The sequence below is a fragment of the Puma concolor genome, chromosome C1 (assembly GCF_028749965.1).
Source record: "Puma concolor isolate L17-30 chromosome C1, mPumCon1.1.hap2, whole genome shotgun sequence".
Lineage (NCBI taxonomy): Eukaryota > Metazoa > Chordata > Mammalia > Carnivora > Felidae > Puma > Puma concolor.
Genome location: NC_141674.1, coordinates 185235642 through 185259776, shown reverse-complemented (window position 1 = coordinate 185259776; position 24135 = coordinate 185235642). Strand labels below are relative to the sequence as shown.

At 33.8% G+C, this 24135-nt stretch overlaps 1 protein-coding gene across 2 annotated transcripts in view; it reads left to right on the top strand.

The window, feature by feature from the left end:
- BOLL (boule RNA binding protein) overlaps positions 1-24135 on the top strand; it is a 61709-nt gene that overhangs the window by 29460 nt on the left and 8114 nt on the right. The window contains exon 11 of one of the 2 annotated variants that reach the window (XR_015255413.1): positions 12158-12293. Coding sequence is in view for 1 of the 2 variants with exons in the window: in XM_086719219.1 (XP_086575345.1) it covers positions 12158-12181 (24 nt within the window). In the remaining variant the exon portion in view is untranslated. Of the gene's footprint in view, positions 1-12157; positions 12487-24135 lie in introns of those variants that run through there. The other variant, XM_086719219.1, reaches the window with a different exon arrangement.

Genomic DNA, 24135 nt, shown 5'->3' with positions numbered 1-24135 from the left:
GTTCATTTTATTTAATTCCAATGTATAATAGCTATTCATGAAAATATTTAATGTTAATAATATTTAACTATTTGCCAGCCTATGAGGAATTTCTTCTTCTTTTTTTAATGGTTATTTATTTTTCCTGGGCCAGTACCATACTGTCTTAATGAGTACAGCTTTGTAGTATAGCTTGAAGTCTGGGATTGTGATGCCTCCTGCTTTGGTTTTCTTTTTCAAGATTGCTTTGGCTAGTCGGGGTCTTTTCTGTTTCCATACAAATTTTAGGATTATTTGTTCTAGCTCTGGGAAGAATGCTGGTGTTAGTTTGATAGGGATTGCATTGAATATGTAGATTGTTTGGGTAGTACCGACATTTTAACAATATTTGTTCTTCTTATCCAGGAGCATGGAATCTTTTTCCATTTTTTTTGTGTGTCTTCTTCAATTTCTCTTATAAGCTTTCTGTAGTTTTCAGTATATAGATTTTTCACCTCTTTGGTGAGATTTATTCCTAGGTATTTTATGGTTTTTGGTGCAACTGTAAATGGGATCAATTCCTTGATTTCTCTTTCTGTCGCTTCATTGTTGGTGTATAGGAATGCAACCGATGTCTGTGTGTTGATTTTATATCCTGCAACTTTGCTGAATTCATGAATCAATTCTAGTTTTTTGGTGGGATCTTTTGGGTATTCCATATAGAGTATCATGTCATCTATGAAGAGTGAAAGTTTGACCTCCTCCTGGCTGATTTGGAGTTGTCTGATTGCAGAGGCTAAGACTTCCAATACTATGTTGAATAACAGTGGCGACAGTGGACATCCCTGTCGCGTTCCTAACCTTAGGGGGAAAGCTCTCAGTTTTTCCCCATTGAGGATGATATTAGCATTGAGTCATTCATATATGGCTTTTATGATCTCGAGGTATGCTCCTTCTATCCCTACTTTCTTGAGGGTTTTTAACAAGAAAGGATGATGTATTTTGTCAAATGCTTTCTCTTTATCTATTGAGAGGATCATGTGGTTCTTGTCCTTTTATTGATGTGATGAATCATGTTAATTGTTTTGCAGATATTGAACCAGCCCTGCATCCCAGGTATAAATCCCACTTGGTTATGGTGAGTAATTTTTTTAATGTGTTGTTGCATCTAGTTGGCTAATATCTTGTTGAGGATATTTGCATCCATTTTCATCAGGGAAATTGGCCTATAGTTCTCCTCTTTAGTGGGGTCTCTGTCTGGTTTCGGAATCAAGGTCATGCTGGCTTCATAGAAAGAATTTGGAAGTTTTCCTTCCATTTCTATTTTTTGGAATAGCTTCAAGAGAATAGGTGTTAACTCTTCCTTAAATGTTTGGTAGAATTCCCCTGGAAAGCCATCTGGCCCTGGACTCTTGTTTTTTGGCAGATTTTTTATTACTAATTCGATTTCCTTCCTGGTTATGGGTCTGTTCAAATTTTTTATTTCTTCTTGTTTCAGTTTTGGTAGTGTATATGTTTCTAGGAATTTGTCCATTTCTTCCAGATTGCCCATTTTATTGGCATATAATTGCTCATAATATTCTCTTATTATTGTTTTTATTTATGCTGTGTTGGTTGTGATCTCTCCTCTTTCATTCTTGATTTTATTATTTGGGTCCTTTCCTTTTTCTTTTTAATCAAACTGGCTAGTGGTTTCTCAATTTTGTTAATTCTTTCAAAGAACCAGCTTCTGGTTTCATTGATCTGTTCTACTGTTTTTTGTTGTTGTTGTTGTTGTTTCAATAGCATTAATTTCTGCTCTAATCTTTGTTATTTCCTGTATTCTGCTGGTTTTGGGTTTTATTTGCTGTTCTTTTTCCAGCTCTTTAAGGCATAAGGTTAGGTTGTGTATCTGAGATCTTTCTTCCTTCTTTAGGAAGGCCTGGATTGCTATATACTTTCCTCTTATGACTGCCTTTGCTGCATCCCTGAGGTTTTGAGTTGTGGTGTTATCATTTTCATTGACTTCCATATACTTTTTCATTTCCTCTTTAACTGCTTGGTTAGCCCATTCATTCTTTAGTAGGATGTTCTTCAGTCTCCAAGTATTTGTTACCTTTCCAAATTTTTTCCTCTGGTTGATTTCGAGTTTCATAGTGTTGTGGTCTGAAAATATGCACGGTATGATCTCAATCTTTTTGTACTTACTTAGGGCTGATTTGTGTCCCAGTATATGGTCTATTCTGGAGAACGTTCCATGTGCACTGGAGAAGAATGTATATTCTGCTGCTTTAGGATGAAATGTTCTGAATATATCTGTTAAGTCCATCTGGTCCAGTGTGTCATTCAAAGCCATTGTTTCCTTGTTGATTTTTTGATTAGATGATCTGTCCATTGCTGTGAGTGGGGTGTTGAAGTTTCCTACTATTATGGTATTACTATCAATGAGTTTCTTTATGTTTGTGATTAACTGATTTATATATTTGGGTGTTTTCACATTTGGTGCATAAATGTTTACAATTGTTAGGTCTTCTTGGTGGATAGACCCCTTGATTATGATATAATGCCCTTCTGCATCTCTTGATACAGTCTTTATTTTAAAGTCTAGATTGTCTGATATAAGTATGGCTACTTCGGCTTTCTTTTGTTGACCGTGAGCATGATAGATGGTTCTCCATCCCCTTATTTTCAATCTGAAGGTGTCTTTAGGTCTAAAGTGGGTCTTCTGTAAACAGCATATCAATGGATCTTGTTTTCTTATCCATTCTGTTACCCTATGTCTTTTGATTGGAGCATTGAGTCCATTGACGTTTAGAGTGACTACTGAAAGATATGAATTTATTGCCATTTTGATGCTTGTAGAGTTGGGGTTTCTGGTGGTGTTCTCTGGTCCTTTCTATATATATATGTAAAATATATATGTTTTCATCTTCTCTCCCCTCAGAGAGTCCCCCTTAAAATTCTTGCAGGGCTGGTTCAGTGGTCACAAACTCCTTTAATTTTTGTTTGTCTGGGAAACTTTTTATCTCTCCTTCTATTTTGAATGACAGCCTTGCTGGATAAAGAATTCTTGGCTGCATATTTTTCTGATTCAGCACACTGAATATATCCTGCCACTCCTTTCTGGCCTGCCAAGTTTCTGTGGATAGGTCTGCTGCAAACCTGATCTGTCTTCCCTTGTAGGTTAGGGACTTTTTTTCCGTTGCTGCTTTCATGATTCTCTCCTTGCCTGAGTATTTTGTGAATTTGACTATGATATGCCTTGTTGATGGTCAGATTTTGTTGAATCTAATGGGGTTCCTCTGTGCTTCCTGGATTTTGATGTCTGTGTCTTTCCCCAAGTTAGGAAAGTTTTCCACTATGATTTGCTCACATAACCCTTCTACCCCTATTTCTCTCTCTTTCTTTTCTGGGACCCCTATGATTCTGATGTTGTTCCTTTTTAATGAGTCACTGATTTCTCTAATTTTTAAATCGTGCTCTTTTGCCTTAATCTCCCTCTTTTTTTTCTGCTTCATTATTCTCTATAAATTTGTCCTCTATATCGCTGAGTCTCTGTTCTGCTTCATCCATCCTTGCCGCCGCTGCATCCATCATGATTGCAGCTCAGTTATAGCATTTTTAATTTCATTCTGGCTATTTTTTACTTCTTTTATCTCTGCAGAAGACTCCAGCTAGTATTCTTATTATTGTGATTCTAAATTCTGGTTCAGACATCTTGCTTATATCTGTGTTGGTTAAATTCCTGGCTGTCATTTCTTCGTGCTCTTTCTCTTGGGGTGAATTCCTCATTTTGTCATTTTGAAGGGAGAATGGTTATTTATTTTTGAGAGAAAGAGAGCACGTACAAGCAGGGGAGGGGCAGAGAAAGAGGGAGAGAGAAAATCCCAAGCAGGCTCCACACTGTCAGTGCAGAGCCCAACACAGGGCTTGATCTCACAAACCGTGAGATCATGACCTGAGCCGAAATCAAGAGTTGGATGTTTAACAGGCTGAGCCACCAGGTACCCCTGAGGAATTTCTTCTAATTAAAGCACCGATTGGACTTGAATGAAAAAAACAGCTATTTATGTATTATATGTTACCTTTTAGAAAGACACTGTGATTCAAAAGTAAATTAGAAAAGGACTTGACCTGTTACCACTGTCTGTTTCTAGCTCAGAGAACCATAACGTACACTTAAACTAAAAATTAGCAACTTACCTTTACTTTACAGAATCATTCCATTACTATCTTCTTCCTAAACATTTCGTCATTTCGGTATCATTAACACTTCTCATAAAGCAATTTAGAGACTAAAATTTCCACATATTCAGCAAGTCCTCAGAGTAGAGGATGACAACTGTAAAGCACTGCATTGTAGAGGGCAGGGACAGGAAAAGTCTGTGCTTTGCAGCTATGAACATACAGGAGGGTATAAATTTTTATGTACTGTACAAAGTCAAACTATACATAGTCTCAGATTCTGCAGAATAAATTATGTTACTCAACAGAGAACTAGGCAGCAGAAGCAAAAAAGATTACCGATCTAGAGGCACTAGAAATTGCATAGGTTGTATGTGTACCAAGCCTCTTTCTTGCTACAAACCTAAGAGATGGGACAGAGGACGGTAAGAGAAACAAGAACTCATGAAATGGATCTTTTAGAATTTTCATGGATAGATCTACATTCAAGGATAAGTTAAACAGAAAAGTATACATTATATGGGTCCCATGAAAATATTTTTGTATATGGCACTACATTGAAGGCAAGGATAAATAGCATATATATGTATATATGCATAAGAACATATATACAAGAGGAAATTAAATAAAGTTATAAAAACATATCCCATGTTCCTAGTAATTACAGACTGAAAAACAGGAAAGATGAAATGGTTGCTAGTCAGTGTAAGAAGACACCATATGAAACTATTGATATGATGGAAAAAATCAAATTTGTCTTGGCTGTAAAGGACCAGTAATTACTACATAAAAATAATTCCTTGATGTAGAAAGAATTTTTTGAAATCTTCCCAGAATACAGAGGAAAATAACATGAAGGATAAAATGATGAAAAATAAAATGCTAGAATAGAGAGAACAGACACAAGTCCAGCCAAAAAAGGAGTAACTCTCAAAAGGAATACAGAAAAAGACAAAAAGAATGAACACACATTTTAATAGTAAAACAAAAATAAAAATACGCTTGATTTGTTTGAATTTAAAAGTCAAAAAGGATTCACCATCCTTCAAGCCTAATTAATGAGAGACAATCCATGTATAAATATGCTGGGAAATATCCATTTCTCTCCTTCAAACATCCTGGTCCTTTTAACTTTTTGTTAACCATTTATTTTTAAATAATTTTAGAGTTAAAGAAAAGTTGCAAAAAATAAGAGTTTATGTATCCCTTCACCCAACTTATCCTAATTTAACAATTTATGTAATCATAGAACAATTAGGAAAAACAAAAATTAGCAATAGTATAATATTATAAACTACAAGCACTATTTAAACTTCACCAGTTTTCCACAAATGTTCTTTTTCTGCTCCAGGATCTAACCCAAGAATCCCACATTACATTAATTTGTCATCTCTCCTACTCTCCTCCAATCTGTGAAATTTACAGTCTTTCCCTGTCTTTCATGACCTTGATACTTTTAAAGACTACTGGTCAGTTATTTTGTTGATAATCCGTCAATATGAGTTTGTCTGGTATTTTCTCTTGATTAAAAAGAAGTTATGCAGGGGTGCCTAGCTGGCTCAGTTGGTACAGCACGTGACTCTTGATCTCATGGTTATAAATTTGAGTCTCACGTTGGATGTAGAAATTACTTTAAAAAAAATAAAACCTAAAAAAAAAAATAGAAGTTATGCATTTGGGGAAAAAATATCACAGAAGTGATGTGCCCTTCTCAGTGTATCATTTCAAGGGATACAAGATGCCAGTATATCTGATTACTGGTACTATTAACCTTGATCACTTTAAGCATGAGAAGTAAATTACCTAAATAAGCAAATCCAGGAGTCTAACAGAAGCATGCTTTCTAACAAGAGAAAAACTTAGCTGGCCCTATGAAATCCCTAACAGTAAAGCTCATTGATAAAACTATCCACACACAAAGAACTTCCCATTAGGATTTTAGTGCTTCTTCCTTAAATATGGATATGCAGTCACGTTAGAAGAAAACCTTCAGAATGAGAGATCATAATAAACAGAAAGAAACATATAATGCAGAGAGCAGAAGAAAATATCAAACTATAATTAATATCCACTTAAAGATAAGAGAAAATAAGAAGTGTTCCATGCATAGACATCCTAGCAAACACTTCATTTTTATCAAACATATTGCTCCTTTTAACTTTTTTTTAACTTTGTATTTTTTTTCAACGTTTTTTATTTGTTTTTGGGACAGAGAGAGACAGAGCATGAACGGGGGAGGGGCAGAGAGAGAGGGAGACACAGAATCGGAAACAGGCTCCAGGCTCTGAGCCATCAGCCCAGAGCCCGATGCGGGGCTCGAAGCCACGGACCGCGAGATCGTGACCTGGCTGAAGTCGGACGCTTAACCGACTGCGCCACCCAGGCGCCCCTTAACTTTGTATTTTGAAGCAATTTCCGATTTACAGAAAAGTTATAGAAATAATAGAGTTTCTGTATATCCTTCACCCTCCTGTTCTTTGACTGGAGGGCATTGGTAGAGAAAATGAACGCTGATATGTCCTCTTAACCTAACTATATACCTTACTCAAATTTTATTAGTTTTTACACTAATGAGGTAGCTGAAATAAATCAAATGTGAAAGGGTTAAACATTACAATCAAAAGCTTTCAGAAAATAGAAAAAGAGGTAAATAATAATAGAGAAAAAGATAAAATTAGATTGATCCAAGAAGTCAAATATTAATTCCAGAAAAAGAAAATGGTTTGAAGGAAATTAGCAAAAAGTTAACACAAGAAAATTCCCTAGGAAGTTAAGGACAAGAATCTCTAGATTAAAAGGCCCTAGGGACGCCTTGGTGGCTCAGTTGTTAAGCATCTGATTTTGGCTCAGGTAATGATATCATGGTTTGTGAGTTTGAGTACCACATCAGGTAAGCCCTGCATCGGGTTCATGAATTCAAGTCCCACATCGGGTAAGCCCTGCATCAGGTGAGCTCGAGCTCCACATCAGATGAACATGAGCCCCCATCAGGTAAAACATGAGCTCTGCTTCAGTTGAGCCCGGCTTTCTGTCTCTCTCTCCCTCTCTCCTCTCTCCCTCTGCCCTTCCTGGGAGTGTCTCTCTCTCTCTCTGCTCCTAGCTCACTTGTGCCCTCTCTAAATAAATAAATAAATAAATAAATAAATAAATAAATAAAAGGGCCTACCAACTACTTCGCACAATTGCTGTAAAAGACTCACAGTTCAGGCACATTATTCTGAATTTTATTTTTATTATTCTGAAATTTCAGAATGGCAGGGATTTAAAAAATAAACCTAAGCGAGAAAACAGATCACAGACTAAGAATCAGCAACACTGAAAGCTAGAAAACAATGGAGCAAAGCTTTAAAAATATTTAATGAAAGTTTTAATCTAGGATTCTATAATAGACAAGTATAAATGAAAAAATATATTTTCATACAGTAGAGTCTCAATTTACCTCACGTGCATCCTTTCTTGGGGTGCTACTAAATGTGTATTTCACCAAAACAAGAGAATAAACTAGGAAAAGACATGGGATAAAAACAAAAAAGCAGAAAATGAAAATGAAACAAACATCTAATGCAAGGCAGAGGCTAAGGATGAAAACAAAAAGAGGTCTTGGGATGATGGCTGTTTAGATGGTTTAAAGAGCAATCAGTCCAGAATTAGATTGTTCTCTGCAGGAAAAATAAGTTTTATTTGTGTAGTAACTTGTATTAAGTATCTTACAGAGCTGTTTAAAGATATGGAGAGACTTGACTTTAGGTCTGAATAAAACTAAATGAATGGGGGAAATGAAGAAATTAGTGAAAACCCAAAAGGTGTTCAAGAAAGAAAATGTAATTATAATGCACCACTTGGCTTATTAGTGAGTAGTATTTACTTAAGCATAATAATTAAAATAATTAACAAATTTGGGGCGCCTGGGTGGCTCAGTCGGTTAAGCATCCAACTTCAGCTCAGGTCACGATCTCGCAGTACGTGAGTTCAAGCCCCGCGTCAGGCTCTGGGATGATGGCTCAGAGCCAGGAGCCTGCTTCCGATTCTGTGTCTCCCTCTCTATCTGCCCCTCCCCCGCTCATGCCCTGTCTCTGTCTCAAAAATAAATAAACGTTAAAAAAAATTTAGAAAAAAAATAATTAACAAATTTAAGCAAAACTTATGATATAAAAAGGATGGGCAAGGCAATAAAAGAGATGTAATAAAAGATATAAAAGAGTTAAAATCCTTATCTACCATAAAGAAGTCGTTAAATAATGAATGAAATTGTTCAGTTAATATAGATAGAAATAGGGAAACAAATACTAGAAGAAACAACTTAAACAAATCAATGTGGCCATCTCTGAAAAAGTGAAGTGGGACAGGAGTGGAGTGGCAGGGGAGGGCTAATGTGTTGAAGCCATTTTTCCCTTTAACCACTATTCGATTTTTAAAACTAAGTATGTAATTACCTTATTATTTATTTATTTATTTATTTATTTATTTATTTAGAGAGCATGAGCATGGAGGGGCAGAGAAAGGGAGAGAGAGAGAATCCCTAGCAGGCTCCACAATGTCAACACAGACCCTGATGCAGGGCTCAAACTCACAACCCATGAGATCATGACCTGAGCCAAAGTCAGACACTTAACTGACTGAGCCACCCAGGCACCCCTATAGTTACTTTAACAAAAATAAAAATTAATTTCAAAAGTGCTATGTACTCCAGATTGTTTCAAGCCAAGATATATCAGGCAAATGTGAACAATAGTAGGAAAAACCCAAGATGATACTAATAAGAAAGTAAATTTCAAAGTAAAAAGCATTAAACAAGACAGGGAAGATTAGTTTGTTGTGATAAAAAGTTAAATCTAAAATGAATAAGTAAGTCTAATAATGTAACATCAAAACTATAAAGTAGGGTTGCCTGCCTGGCTCAGTCAGAAGAGCATGCGACTCTTGATCTCGAGATCATGAATTCAAGCTCATCTTGGGTGTAGAGATTACTTAATAAAAATTTAAAAACTTAAAAAATATATACAAAGTAAAAACTGTTAGAAATACCAAGAGAAAGAAACACAGCTGTGATAGGAAACTTTAATATCATAATCATAACTCATGTTTGGATAAATAAGATCTAAAGACATATATAAATAATACATATTGAATTTTGTGCCTTGCAAAGAGAAAGCTATTTCTTTTCTAACATTTACAAAAGTTGGTAATATTTTGGTCACAACATAAATCTCTATAAATTCAATAAAGTGGTCCTGGACAAATGTCACTGACTATAATGAATTATGTATAAGAAAGGAGAGCATTGTGCAGGGCAGAAGTATTGAGAGACTGACCCCTAATAGGCAGAGTTGCCTACTGAAATGGCAACAAAAGGTTGTTATAGCCTAGATGATGATGCCTAAGGGCTCTCTGTCCTGGGCAAGACAACGCCTACTCCTTCTCAAACCACAGCATGAGCTAAGACCACTCTCTACTCTTCCATTTTTTTTTCCACGCATGTAAATATTACCAAACATCTTAGCTGATGATGATCTCAGGAGAAAATTTTATGAAGGCAAAAACCACAAAACATCTGAGAACAACACAATAAGTAATATGTGACAGAAATAGCAATGAGATATAATTGACATATAACATTATTAGTTTCAGGTGTACAGTGTATGTATATATTATGAAATGGTCATCACAGTAAGTCTAGTTAACATCCACAAAACTTCACATACTTAACAAATTTTTTCCTTGTGGTAAGAAATTTCTTAAGATCTACTTTCTCAGCAGCTTTCCAATATGCAATACAGTATTATTAATTATAGTCACCTACATTATAGTCACAGTATAGTAATGCTGTACATTAGTGGTCCACTTAGAAATGTCTTCTGTAGCTTTGCATTACCAAAGCAGTTATTTTTGCTTACTTTTCCATTACTCAGACTTAAGATAAGTTTCTATCAATTTGAGTTAGTTTTCTCCACACAACTAAATCAGATAAAAATACACTGAAATCTCTTATATATTCACTTAGCCATTCTTTCTTGAATACTTCAGACTTTAGTTATACCTTTCATGAAACAGTATTGTTTAAAAGCATGTAATTGTTGCTGATCTTTAAAACTTCAGAATAAACACATTAGGGACAGAGCTTAAAGTATTTGCAAACTGCTAACCACCTTATCTTCCTTCATTCTTTCTGCAATGAAATGTTCTTAACCTGAACTCTATTAGCTTTTCATTGCAAGATGGAAAAAGCCTCCTGTTTCATGTTGTAAACCTTTAAGGAAAAGACCTTTATGTCATTCTGAAAATTTTAACCAGGATTTATTTAAAACCCTCCTCTCTCAACTTTAAAAATTGGCTAAAACAATTTTTACTTGAAAAATATTTATAGGATATATTTTCTCTTTTATACTGTCAATTTGGTCTTTTTCATATATACCAATTTACATCATTTCCTTGTGCGTATACTACCTGCAGATTACCTCAACTCCTTTATTTTCACTTTCTATCTGTTGGGGTTTTTTTTTTTTCCTTTTTTGAATGCTCTTTAAGAAAGTTTCTTTTTTTTTTCAACGTTTATTTTTTTATTTTTGGGACAGAGAGAGACAGAGCATGAACGGGGGAGGGGCAGAGAGAGAGGGAGACACAGAATTGGAAACAGGCTCCAGGCTCTGAGCCATCAGCCCAGAGCCCGACGCGGGGCTCGAACTCACGGACCGCGAGATCGTGACCTGGCTGAAGTCGGACGCTCAACCGACTGCGCCACCCAGGCGCCCCAAGAAAGTTTCTTTAAAAAGAGTCAAAGTCAAATCAGTTTGTTTACCTTTCTAATCTTGACAAAGATTTAATTGAGATTGAAATAAAAACTATAGCTAAAATAAAACTTTAAATTATTATGGATAAAAACTATACATTACTGTTTTTGCTCATATTTGTAGGTACTGTCAAATCTGGCAGAATCTAAATAAACTATGGGCCATTAGCTAATTAATAAATCACATAAATAAGTTGGCCCTTGCATAAACATGTCATATGGACTCTACCATATGACAAGTTTTAAGTAACATTTTCATTCTCAGTAGTTCATTTCACCAAGCATTTATTGAACATTACACTTGAAAAATAATATTTGAAGTGCTGTATGTATAGTTAGTAAGACCACCCTTAAGATTACATTCAGCTGAGCCTATAGTCTTTTCCTAATCCTAATTTGCTTGTAATGTAATGTTACATTAAAAAAAAAATTTTCTTGTGTGAATACTTGGTGGACTCAAAGCTGTTTTTAAATGTATTAAAATTAGTAATGGGGAACAAGGCAAGAATGTCCATTTCATTTCTCCATTTCAACACTGTACTGGAAGTCCTAGCTAATGCAGAAAGACAAGAAAAGGAAACAAAAGTATACAGATTGGGAAGGCAGAAATAAAACTGCCTTTGTTTGCAGATGACATGATTGTCTATGTAGAAAATCCAAAAGAATTGACCAAGAAACTTCTGGAACTAATAAGCAATTATAGCAAGGCTGTAGGATACACGGTTAATATGCAAAAGTCAATTGCTTTTCTGCTTACCAGCAATAAATTAAAAATGAAATACTTAGGTATAAATCTAACAAAATGTGTACAAGATCTAGATGAGAAAAAGTATAAAACTCTGATAAAAGAAATCAAAGAATTAAATAAATGGAGAAATAGTCCATGTGTATGGATAGGAAGACATCATATTGTCAAGATGTCAATTCTTCCCAACTTTATCTACAGGTTCAACAGAATCCTAGTCAAAATCTCGGCAAGTTATTTCGTGGATATTGACAAACTGATTTTAAAGTTTACACGGAAAGGCAAAAAAACCAGAATAGCCATCACAGTGTTAAAGGGAAAGAACAAAGTTGGAGGACTGATACTATTCAACTTCTCTCACTTCTTAATATTCAATAAAATTAGTACACATGTTCTGCAAGTATTGTGTAAATGTTCATTGATGTCCTACATTCATTTACTCTAATTTGTTTTTTCTTTCCTGTTCATTTCTGATCTACATTTTCTCTCTTTTTACTTAACAGACAGTGTGGAGCATTCATTATTAAGACAACTGGGCAGCTCTAGTCCAGCTCAACTGATTTCTTGTCCAATGATCCTTGTGTGGCCAAGATCCAGCTTCAACGAACCGTCTAGAAGCTGCCCATTGTGACACTTAGGGTTAGTTAATACCTCGCCATACTTATTTATTCCATTATAAGCTGTCTAAATTCGATGAAATTTGCTTTTTCAGCTGTTCTACAAAACTATTTAGGTAGTTGTGGCATGTTGGTTTGTTTATGTGTTAATCTAACTGTAGTGACATTTTCTACATGTTTTATCCATTCCATAAATAATAACCACATTGGGAATAGTGAGGTGTCTTTCATTTTCTCTGCTTTGTGTTATTTCTTTTCCTCTCAATCTTTTAGGAGTAATGTTTAATAGTCATTACTATTTATTTTAGTATTTAGGATAAGAGTCCTCTCTAATGCTAATAGAATTTTTAATACTTTCATGCCTTGTGGTATAAGTACATTTGATCTTAATGATTCAGTTCTAATACTGGCTATTTTGTCATTTAATATGTTTTTGACTGAGTTTTTATTTATTATTGCTATTCCTTATTTAATTTTGCTTCTGCCATGGTTTTCAAAATTTGAGTAATATTTGTACTTTTTTATAACATTTTCCAAATATTAGAAACACTTCAACATGATCAGTTTTCTTAACTTTTCATATGATTAATTTGACTATATTAAATTTTTACTCTAATATTTGTGATAATGCTGAAGCCTTTTATAATATAAGCCATTTGGTACCCAAATTTATATAATACGGTTCACCTAGTAGAATTGTTTTGATAAAAGAAGGGCTCACCTCTGACATCCCATAATACTGACTGATACCCCACTATATTTTGGTATCCTCTACTGCTTTAATATTTTGACTTTTTATTCTTATATGTTACCAATATATTCAATTATATGTTATTAATATTTCAAAAGAGTTATTTTCATAAAAAGCAAAGCTATTTCTTACACCAAAGGAAAACTTTAAATTCTGATTCTAAAGCCAATCTTATTATAAAATTAGAAAATAGGTAGGGAGGAAAAGCCATTGTTCAAAAGTTACAAATTGTTTTCATCACTGTAATTTCTGTAATAGTATAAAAAAATCCACTTTACATTCATTTGCAATTCTTTTACTTGACTTCCTAATTTTAGGTGAGAAGAGGAAAATCCATAAATATTGGCATTACCCTAATTTATCTCTCCTCTCTCCTTTTCTATGCCCAAATGTATAACATGTTCAACAGCATAAGCAGAAATAATAAGACTTAGATCCCAAAGATTTTCCTGATGAGTCAAATAAGGTGTTTCTTTTGAAACCATAATGAACAGTAGGACTATATGATTATATATTAGCCTACAGGTATTCCATGCACATTAATTATTCTGTTTTTAGAAATATAAATAGACTAATAAGTCCCACAATGAAATTTCAAAAGTTTTTGTTCTGTAAGTAAAAATGATTAACCACTGATGTTAGAGATATTTTAATAGCACTCTCCTTGATTTTCAAAATGTTTAACATGATGCTAAACAAATCCTGGACTGTTAATAAAAGTTAATGATTTATTATTGGATAAGGAATTTTGATAATAATTGATACCCAAGTGTGTTTCTTCCACAAAACTATAGAGATCTGCGTACACACATATACTACGTACACACACACACATATAGATTATACACACATACACATTATATATACATACAATTCATATACATACTTTCTTAGAATTTAGCTTCATTTTGTGAAGCTAATTAAAACTGTGGAAATCACTGTCAACCAGAATATATGGAGGACATCATCAACTTTCTTTACGACCTAGTTTGATAGCCCAAACAGGTTATTTCTAAAACCAGATTGAGAGGATAAAAATTCTCCTTATATAACTAAGTAAAAGCCATTTTATTTTTCTCTTTTTTGTAGTATATCATCTATAGATAAATTTGAAAAGTTTCTATTTAGTTCTATTTTGAAAGGCCAATCTGAAGACATCTGAGGAAATTCACTGGGTTAGAGTGAAATGGATAATACAAATATTAGTATCATCACATGTACCAAAATCACAAATAACTTTGCAACCTGTTTTCCCCAAATCTCTAATATAATCAGAGATAGAAAGATGGTAGCATGTCAAAAAATAAAGGATCTTGGAAAATTAAGACTTTAATTTCTTTCCTGTCAGCCAATTTCACAAGAATGGCTTAGAAAAAGAGGTATGATTTAGTTTGTAACAATGCTTTATAAATTTCTGCCAATAATGACAGTACAATATTTTCAAACAAATTTATACGTAAGTCCCAGATGTAGGAGTGTGTTTCATGGGTTTGTGGTGTATTTAAAAAAAATAATGAGGGGCGCCTGGGTGGCGCAGTCGGTTAAGCGTCCGACTTCAGCCAGGTCACGATCTCACAGTCCGTGAGTTCGAGCCCTGCGTCAGGCTCTGGGCTGATGGCTCGAAGCCTGGAGCCTGTTTCCGATTCTGTGTCTCCCTCTCTCTCTGCCCCTCCCCCGTTCATGCTGTGTCTCTGTCTGTCCCATAAATAAAAAAAAAAAAAAAAAAAAAAAAAAAAAACGTTGGAAAAAAAAAATAATGAATTGGGGTCACATACACAAAAAATCTTTGTATCTCTCTCAGAAGTAGTGCTTGGATAGTATTAAAATGTAGAATCAAAGGACTAGAAAAGACTTTACAGGGGCATTCAATCCAACTTTGATATCATGTTTCAACATGCCCTGTTGTTAAAATAGTAAATTGCTGGCCCCTAGACCTATACTTTGACTAAAATTTATTCTGAAATCTCTATAGACTTCAGTAGAAAGAGGCAAATTTTTCAAAAATGGGCATAATAATCATAATTGGTGCTGTTTCTTTCAACTCTATTCAGTGTTTTCATTCCTAGTGCATAAATTCCTAAAAAAATATGATACCAGCTTCTGTTCTTCCATGTTTAGTACCACTCTCTGATTAGCAGCTACAGTTATTGCTGTTTGTTTCACCTGCTCTATGTGTTTTTGTCTCTTTGCTTTTATGTATTGCATAAATTTACTGATACTTTCTGCATTCTCATGATTCCTCTCAAAAATCAAGTGCCATTCAAGACCACTTGTTTTATTTCACATTGTCATTTTTGTCCTTTCCATGTAATATAATCCTTCAGTTTTCTGTTATACTAGTTTCATGGTTACCTTGATACCTACTTTATGACCTGTCAGAATCTAGAAATAAAATAACAGGCATCAATTTTAAATTTGTAAACTAACAGATCAAAGTTTTCCAGTTTTATCATTCTTTTTAGTTATGCTGCTTAAAATAGGATCAACTAATATATTACCAAGCCTGACTGTATTGAAGTTAAGATACACAGTAACAGGCTGAATAGTCATTAAAACATTTTATTTAAGCTAGTAAGTGATACCATATTGGCATCTGACTTGTTTTTAAAACATGTAATTAAAAATTTTTCCATCTACTGATTTGTCAGTTTTACTCATTTGATGCATATTTCTTAGTTAAAAGAAGCCAATACTTGATTATTTACTAATATTTTGGTACATAATTTTAGTGAGGCTAGTATGTGTTAATCTCAGTTTTGCATTTCTGTCAAGGTATATACCCACGAGTCAATGTCATTTAGTATTTCTCTAAAGAGGATATGAATCAAACATCTTGGTGTACTTTTTTCCTTTGGAAAACAAGGCTATGGGAAGCTGCCATTCTATACCTAGGAACTAAATCCCTCCCCTTCCTTACCTGCTAACAGTTTTTTTCCTCACTTCAACCCTTTTACTGACTGGTTTTTGTTTCTCATCAGAGAAAATTTGGAGAGCCCTAGATCCTCACACTTTTGGACGTCCTACAAGATCCCAGTATACCCGTAGGCCTAGAGAGAGGATTTCTAATAAGAATGTCCTTTGATTAGACTCTTTTTTCTTTATGTCTTCCTTTATGAAAAAGAGGATAAAATACATCTCTCAGAATTTTTCTTTCCTGGGGAAAGTAATGCTTTTGAGAAGATGATAATTTTTTGTGTTGCTATTTTGTTTTATAAGAGAGTCAAGATTCTCCTCTAAAGTATAAAGTCTTCAAAGTGTCTCAAAGCTCTTAGCATTTTCTTCCCCTTACTCACCATTATCAAGTTCTGTGGCATTTCCTCTAGATCTTTGTCTTTGACAGGTTTCAATACTTTAAAAAGGAGTTTTCCCTTTGGTAAATTCCAAGCTAAATCTCCAACTATACTCTTCCTGTCCCATGAATTCCCTAAGTCTACCAGTTGTCCTCTTCCAATCTGGAAAGAATTCCTTGTGTATTCATCTGAATATCTACTTTCCAACTTGTTTTCCAAGTACCATGTCCTTGTTGTTTGAATCACTTAAAACAAAAACAAAAACAAAAACCTGAGTGTGCTAACAAAGAGAAAGACCTCCATCTGGTTTTCCCCCATTCTGGCTATTAGCATTCTGAGGGACCTCTATTTTGTATTTTGTATAGAATTTCTCCAGATTTTTAGAGACCCTGACTCTTTTATTATCCACCCAACTCAATTAACTTTCTTGTACTTAAAATGGTAGGGTTTAAGGATATTTACTGTGTAGTCATTATTTATGGTTTCATTTTCACATGTGGCTCTAAACTGAAAGAAAAGAAATGCAATCAGATACACTTAATTTTGGAAGAGTTTTTCCCAGCTTCAACATATTTAATGATGTTTAAATTCACAGCATATTCCTATAACAGCTATCTATACTGGCCTAAATATATAAACCTAGTAATACTAACCTGACTTCTAGATTTGGGGAATAATGGCAAGAGGAAAAAAAAGGATCTTTCCTGGCCTTGACTTGCCTAAGAACAGGAATAAAGAGAATTCCTATTAACCCAAACAATCTGATTTGATAGAATTTCCAACAGTGTAATCTAATATGAAAAAAAATCAGGCAATGTGGAGAAAGATGTTTTGGCTTAAGGAATCCAGCTTACAAGTAGCTAATTCATGCTTAAGAGAGTATAATCCTTAGTTTTCACAGATTCTGTCCTTTTATTTCTGAACTCATTGGTACTCAAAGTTCCACGTTTCTCACAGTGGTTCCCAATAACAGAGTGAGCATTTTGGAAGAGAGCCAAGATAGCTTTTGCTTAACGTGGAATATTACATCCTTTAATCTTCAATTTCTTTTGCTTTAAAATAAAGATTATAAAAGGAAATTTTAAAAGATGATGATCAGGAAAAGAGTTACTTACCTTTGTGTCTAATTCCTAAAGATCAGATGCAACTATAGAGAATGCTACTTAACACACATCTTTTTGTACATCTCTCTATATCTTATTCTTGATTTCAAAAAGGCTATCCTGTTTCCTCAAAGGATTTTATAGGTGCAACCCTAAATAATAATGAAAGATAAACATTCTGTGTTGAACTTCAGCAGGTTTGTATTTTTGAAGTTAAAAATTTATTTTAAAGATTCTCTGATTTCGGATATAAACCTAACACTATACAACTCATCTTAATCATCCACTTGCTTCTTGAAAATTCTTTCTAAATCACTGTCACCTTTTCATAAATGCTGTATACCCAATACAAGAATTTAGCTTTCCTATTTTCTTCTAAATGATAAATTATTTGGGGAAATAACCCAAAATGCATTCTAATGGTCGTTTCTTCATATGAAATCATCCACTTGCTCTTTCTTTATTAAACATCCTTCAAACCAAACATCTTCATACTCTATGTAGGAAAGGTAGCTAACAATAGTTTTCACTGACATGATTTAATCTCAAGTCATGCAGTTCAAAAGAATCTTGTCTCTATCATTAATAATGTACAGTTCATTATATTTTAATAAGACAAAGTTGTAATTAGGGTCTATCTGAATAGAGTCATGTGTAAGAATGCACATTTTTTTTCTCAGAAATAATTACATACTCAGAGATTTGCCAAGTTCCAATATGAATATTAGCTTAACCTTCTCTGAAATACAATTATATGGATTCAGAATTAGAGGAGTCCTTATTCTCCAGCACTTATTTCCTTTGAAATTGCACTCCCAACTTCATTGATAAGCAGCAGACTGACTTGATTTGATTATATTTACAGAAATCAAGCCTGTTTCACTGTGGACAAGGCCCTCTGATGTTTACCAATCATACTAAGTTCTGCTTCACTTCTGTTCCTTATAGGAGTCAGAAAGTTCTTGACTTTGCTAGGGGCTCCAAGTTCTTCTTATATGTGGAAATGATATATTCATAATTAAATCAGTACACTTAAGAGTGAAAAGGGGGGGCGCCTGGGTGGCGCAGTCGGTTAAGCGTCCGACTTCAGCCAGGTCACGATCTCGCGGTCCGTGAGTTCGAGCCCCGCGTCGGGCTCTGGGCTGATGGCTCAGAGCCTGGAGCCTTTCCGATTCTGTGTCTCCCTCTCTCTCTCTGCCCCTCCCCCGTTCATGCTCTGTCTCTCTCTGTCCCAAAAATAAATAAACGTTGAAAAAAAAAAAATTTTTTTTTAAAAATTTAAAAAAAAAGTGAAAAGGGGCACTAAAAATAATTAAAATGATCTAATTTTTGAAGTATATACTTACTAACCAACAAGTTTATCATATTAACAGACCCATAAACCATTCTATTCAAAGACTATTTTTCAAAACCAAAATTCTAATAATACAGTATGCATAAACTAGACTGTCCCAGGGAAATTGGAATGTTGTTAACCCTATTAAAATATTATAAAATGAATGTAACATTACACTGAGATCAAAAAAGTATAGTCTGAAAGGGATTAAGCCATAAGGGATAGGCCTGAATTACTCTATTACTTTAGCCCTTGAAGCTTTATGATATCTGGTTTAGCCGTTGATACAACTATATAAATAAGTTCAATGAATATGTTCAAGGATAAGCCCCTTTCTCAAGTTATAAACACGAAACCACAGAATCATATCAACTTGAAAACTATAACATCTAATAAAACTATGGAATATTCTTAATTATTTTTTTTTAACGTTTATTCACTTTTGAGACAGAGAGAGAGAGAGAGAGAGGATGAACGGGGGAGGGTCAGAGAGAGAGAGGGAGACACAGAATCCGAAACGGGCTCCAGGCTCGGAGCTGTCCGCACAGAGCCCGACGCAGGGCTCGAACTCACGGACCGTGAGATCGTGACCTGAGCCGAAGTCGGACGCTTAACCGACTGAGCCACCCAGGCGCCCCAAAACTATGGAATATTCTTAAGATATTAGTCTTAAAATATTGGTAACTTGAAACTAAATTTGGTATAGAATAATGAGGTAATTCTCAAGAAAATCTTTGGTTTAGTCATTGAAGATTATTTAAAGTCCATGATAATATTCCTTATAAAAACTGTATTAACTCTGTTGATAATTTGCTATAAAATCATGCTTAGTATATCACATTTGTGCTTACTGTATTCTTCCAAGGCAAGAATAACACTTATTTTTATAGCACTTTATAATTTATAAGCACAATACATATATTATCTTATTTTGTCCACTCAATATATTTGAGAAATAATCGACAACTTTTTTATAAGAGAAGTAAGGCTTTGAAAGAGTAAGAGAATTGCCCAAAATGACATTACTATTAAGTGGTAGAACCCAGAGTTTTGATTACTAATAAATTACACCAGTAAGGAAGCAAGTGATTTCTGGGGAGTATGGGAACTAAGAGGGGAAGATCCCTAGAGAACACTTTTCAGAAATAATTTTTGCCCCTTCTAAGAGTTATGGACCATCTTTCATTGAATCACTAAAATTAAATCTTACACAAATTAAATCTTAGACACAAAATGTCTATTCTACTCCCTTAAGCATCTCAGACTCAGAATCAGAAAATATTTCAATTCTAAAGTAAACAAATTCTGATAAACACGAAACTGTTTAATCATGCTTTTATCAAGTAACTGAAGTATGAAGTTTCCTAATAAAAGGGAGAAACAGAATTGCCATAGAATTTAATTTTTAGATGTTAATCAAAAATTTTCTTCAAATGTGCTGTGTAATTCAGCATTCGGAGAAATATAAGAAGGAACACAAGGTAAGAAGAAAGGCCTTTTAAGTTATCCCTGAAAACTTTAATCCCTCTGATAAGCAAAAGATACCTGTAAGTGGAGCCACCTACTCTTTTTATTTTGGGAATGTGACACATTTCCACATGTTTTTGGAAGCATAAAGTCTACCAACAAAAACAAATGAACCTTTGGTTGCTTTGCTTCTGCCTTCCCATTTTCTTGCTAATAACTGCAGTGTAGGCATTTATCAGTGTTTGTATAGACCCTACATGTATTATTTGCTATTTTGAGAAAAGGCTATTCAAGTTTTCTTTTTTTACATCCTAATCCAAGGGGCCAAACTCATGCCACTCTTTATACTGATAAAATGTGTGTGTTTCTAAGATAAATGGATCATAATCATAATTGCCTACTAAAATCAACTTAGCTCAAAAATTGTAACAGTGCCTAAAGTTAAATACAGCCTGATGTCATTACAGGGAATTTTCTCAAACACTGATTTTGATAACTAACATATTTTATAATACTTTATAAATGGTTCTTTTCTGGTTGGAAGACTATTTTGTACCTTCACAAAGTATCCTAAAGTGATACGAATAAACTCTCTCAGTAACCCCACATTTTAAAAACATTTTTAACCCTAGAAGCACCTAGGTTTGATACGCTGTAAAATTATTCATTGTTTTTATGACTTACTCCTAATAATTAACCTATTCTAGCATTGGCAAGTTGTTACATTGTTAGTAGACATGCTCAGAGTCTTGCTAGGTCAGTAGAGTGGCATCTGTGCCCAAATTAGGGAAAACACAATATATAATCAACAGTGCCTCTTTAGAGAAGTTTTGCCCTTTATCTTAGAAGCTTCAGTTCATTTCCCTTAACTACATAGAAGCTGCTATTTAAGTATTTAGAAGAACAACTTCCAAACTTGGCATTAACTTTCTGTTGTCAGTTTCAGGCTGGGCAACTGATTAGCCTTCATGCTACTTCCAAAGTTTTAATCAGCTTTATTAGATAAACTCAGGCTTGATGCATGCATTCTTCTTGAATCACAACATTCAAACTCAGATAATCTGAAGAGGACAGAACAAAAGATGAGATTTTTTAGGCAAAAGGATTTGGCTAAACACTGACACTCTGAAGTAGGCATTTACTCATTATAAAAACACCTTAGCTGAAATCTTCCTATTCTCAACCATCTTGAGCAAAGCAGTATCTTCTAAAAATCATTATATTCAGCAGTGGATCAAATAAAAATCATTTGTTGGAACACAGAGTCTATTCATTGGATATTTTACTTAACAGAATAAAATGTTACTCTATTAATATGAAAGTTTATTAATAATTCCTTGATTTTCTCTGGATAGTGGCTTTCTTAACCATAGGCTTAAGTGCCTTTCTGACTCTAATTTTATATATCACTGAGTACATAAATCTTTCTTTTAAACATATCTTTAGCAAGGTTCAGGAATGACACAAAAGAATATAACCTAATAATTGAGAAAATACCATTAGATATGGCCATTCTCAGATCCTTTGTAGTGAGTCTTTGTTATTGCCCTAGGTTTCCTCCTTGTCCAGCAATAGGTTTTAAGGTAGCCTACATACTCTTAATAGTGCGAATTTCCTAAAGCACACCTCTCCTCAGAATCCAGGCCCAGTTAGTATTATTTTTTAAATCTTTCCCTTACTTACAAGAGCCATTTAAAATGCATTAAAACCCTAGTTTTCTTTAAATCTCTTAATAGGAACCAAGGTTACATTCTGTGAGAAGAAGCTTTTCTCAACCTTCATCTGTAGGTTTGAAACCTTGATATTCTCGAACACCACACTTTCATCCTAGGAAAGATTTCAGAGCATTCAATTCTTACTCCACCTTAATTGATTCTGTTAAGTAGAGTCTTGGATAACTATTTTATCCAATAATAGAAAACAATTAGCCCTATGTGTGGTCTGACAACAAATGTGAGGGGTTTGGATATGCCTAACATTAAATGCTTTTGCTTTTTTAAGGGCATTAAAGAAATCCTAGTAGCCAAAATATTGGAGATGCAGGAGAAAACTATGGTTTCCCTTATGAATTTACACACACTTAAGTAAGATAGACTTATAATTCTAGTAAATAGAACAAATGCTGTATCTATAAAACAACAAATACCTTGGTAAAGTTTGAAAACTTTGGTCATATCTGGCTATATTATCAACATGATAATGTCTAAGCACTTAAAAACACCTTTGATGTTTGGATTTTTCAGATTTGTTCTAGATGTTTCATACCTGTAGACATAGCCATGCCATATACAGAATATACAATAGCAACAGGCCATTTGTTGTAATATGGTAAATTAAAAAAAAACAAAACACTCTCTTGCTAGAGAGATAATGTGTGTAGAAGATTTTAGCTTCTACATTATTTTGACTTTTCTATATATTGGTTAGTGTATATTTTACTGACATTAAATATTTTTTATAAAACATTTCAAACTCTAGATTTACATTAGGAATTTTGACAGATATTAATACATGTAAAGATAATTTATATATATAATATCTGGAAACCTGTCCTATTATGACCACTTATTTTATACCAGTTACTATGACCAGAGTAGACACTATTCTTAAATATACTTAAATGTATCTCTCTATATATTTCTGGCCCTCTTTTGTCATCCATACCAAAAGTATAAGGGTTCTTACAGCATCTTAGCAAGTATAAGCATTCACTGCATATATCATCCCAGATTCAGTACATATTTCTTCCTTTAATACTGTAACACTGTCATTATTCCTTTTTATCTTTCATTCAGGTCTTAGTTTGTGACGTTTCTAGCCTTTCAAAGCATTAACTTTGAATAAAACTTACCCATAACATTATATTTCACCTTTTAAATACAAAGATATTATGACTATCTGCTCTTACAGAATTCAAAGTTTTTTAAAATTTAAAAATGCAACAATAGGTAGACCTTCTTAAAATTAAAAAATGGCCAACTCTTCTTTAAATGCTGCCTATTTAATGTATATCCCAACTTTCTTCTCTAAGAACATTATATTCCTTATATACAAGGCTAGACTAATAATAAAACAATTAAAAATTATATAAATAAGCAACATTTAAATTAACTACATGTAAGTTTATTCTAGCATTTATTGAAATTTGATTGTACAATATTAGAATAAGAGTCTTATTTTTTTCACTATTTTAATTTCACATCTTCTCCAAAAACTAAAGCTAGTTTGTACTTCTGTTGGAAAAGAGTAGGAATTATATATGAAAACCTTCTTATAATGTTAGGTAGATGATAATCCAATTATATCAATTTTTTTTATCCTGCCTCATAAAGGATAATGAACTATCCATTAATGTATCTACTTTTTGTGTATATTGCCAAAATGTTTCTGGGCTAAAATATTCAGGTGGAGGAATAAAATGTAATAATATAGTTATATATTAATTACTCTGGCACATACTAAGGCCACTCCACCTATTGGTAATACTTTTGTTTTGCTACCTTTATTCTGAAAGTAACATGCTATATGTTAAGATCCAGTATTCTACAAATAGAGCCCTCGTCAAAAATAACATGACACATTCTATTTAATATTCCACTTGTCTGGCATTTTCATTTTAATCCTATATTTGTTATTCAGGCTAATTCAGTATATACCAAGGCATTTTTGTTCTAAAACTTTTGTAAATTTCAAGAGTCCAAGGGTAATCGCATTTTCCTTCAAAAACAAATTTCTGTTTGAAGTGTTTTTCTTAGTTAATTTATTTTAGGTAATTGTGCTCTTTACCAAAATGTACTGATGTACTTTCACAGTGCATTCATTCAATTCTATAAAGATTGTATTACTTTATTTTTCTCTCCAGATATAAATTACAGAAAAATGGAGATGGTACAAAAATCATTAATGTACTCCCCCCC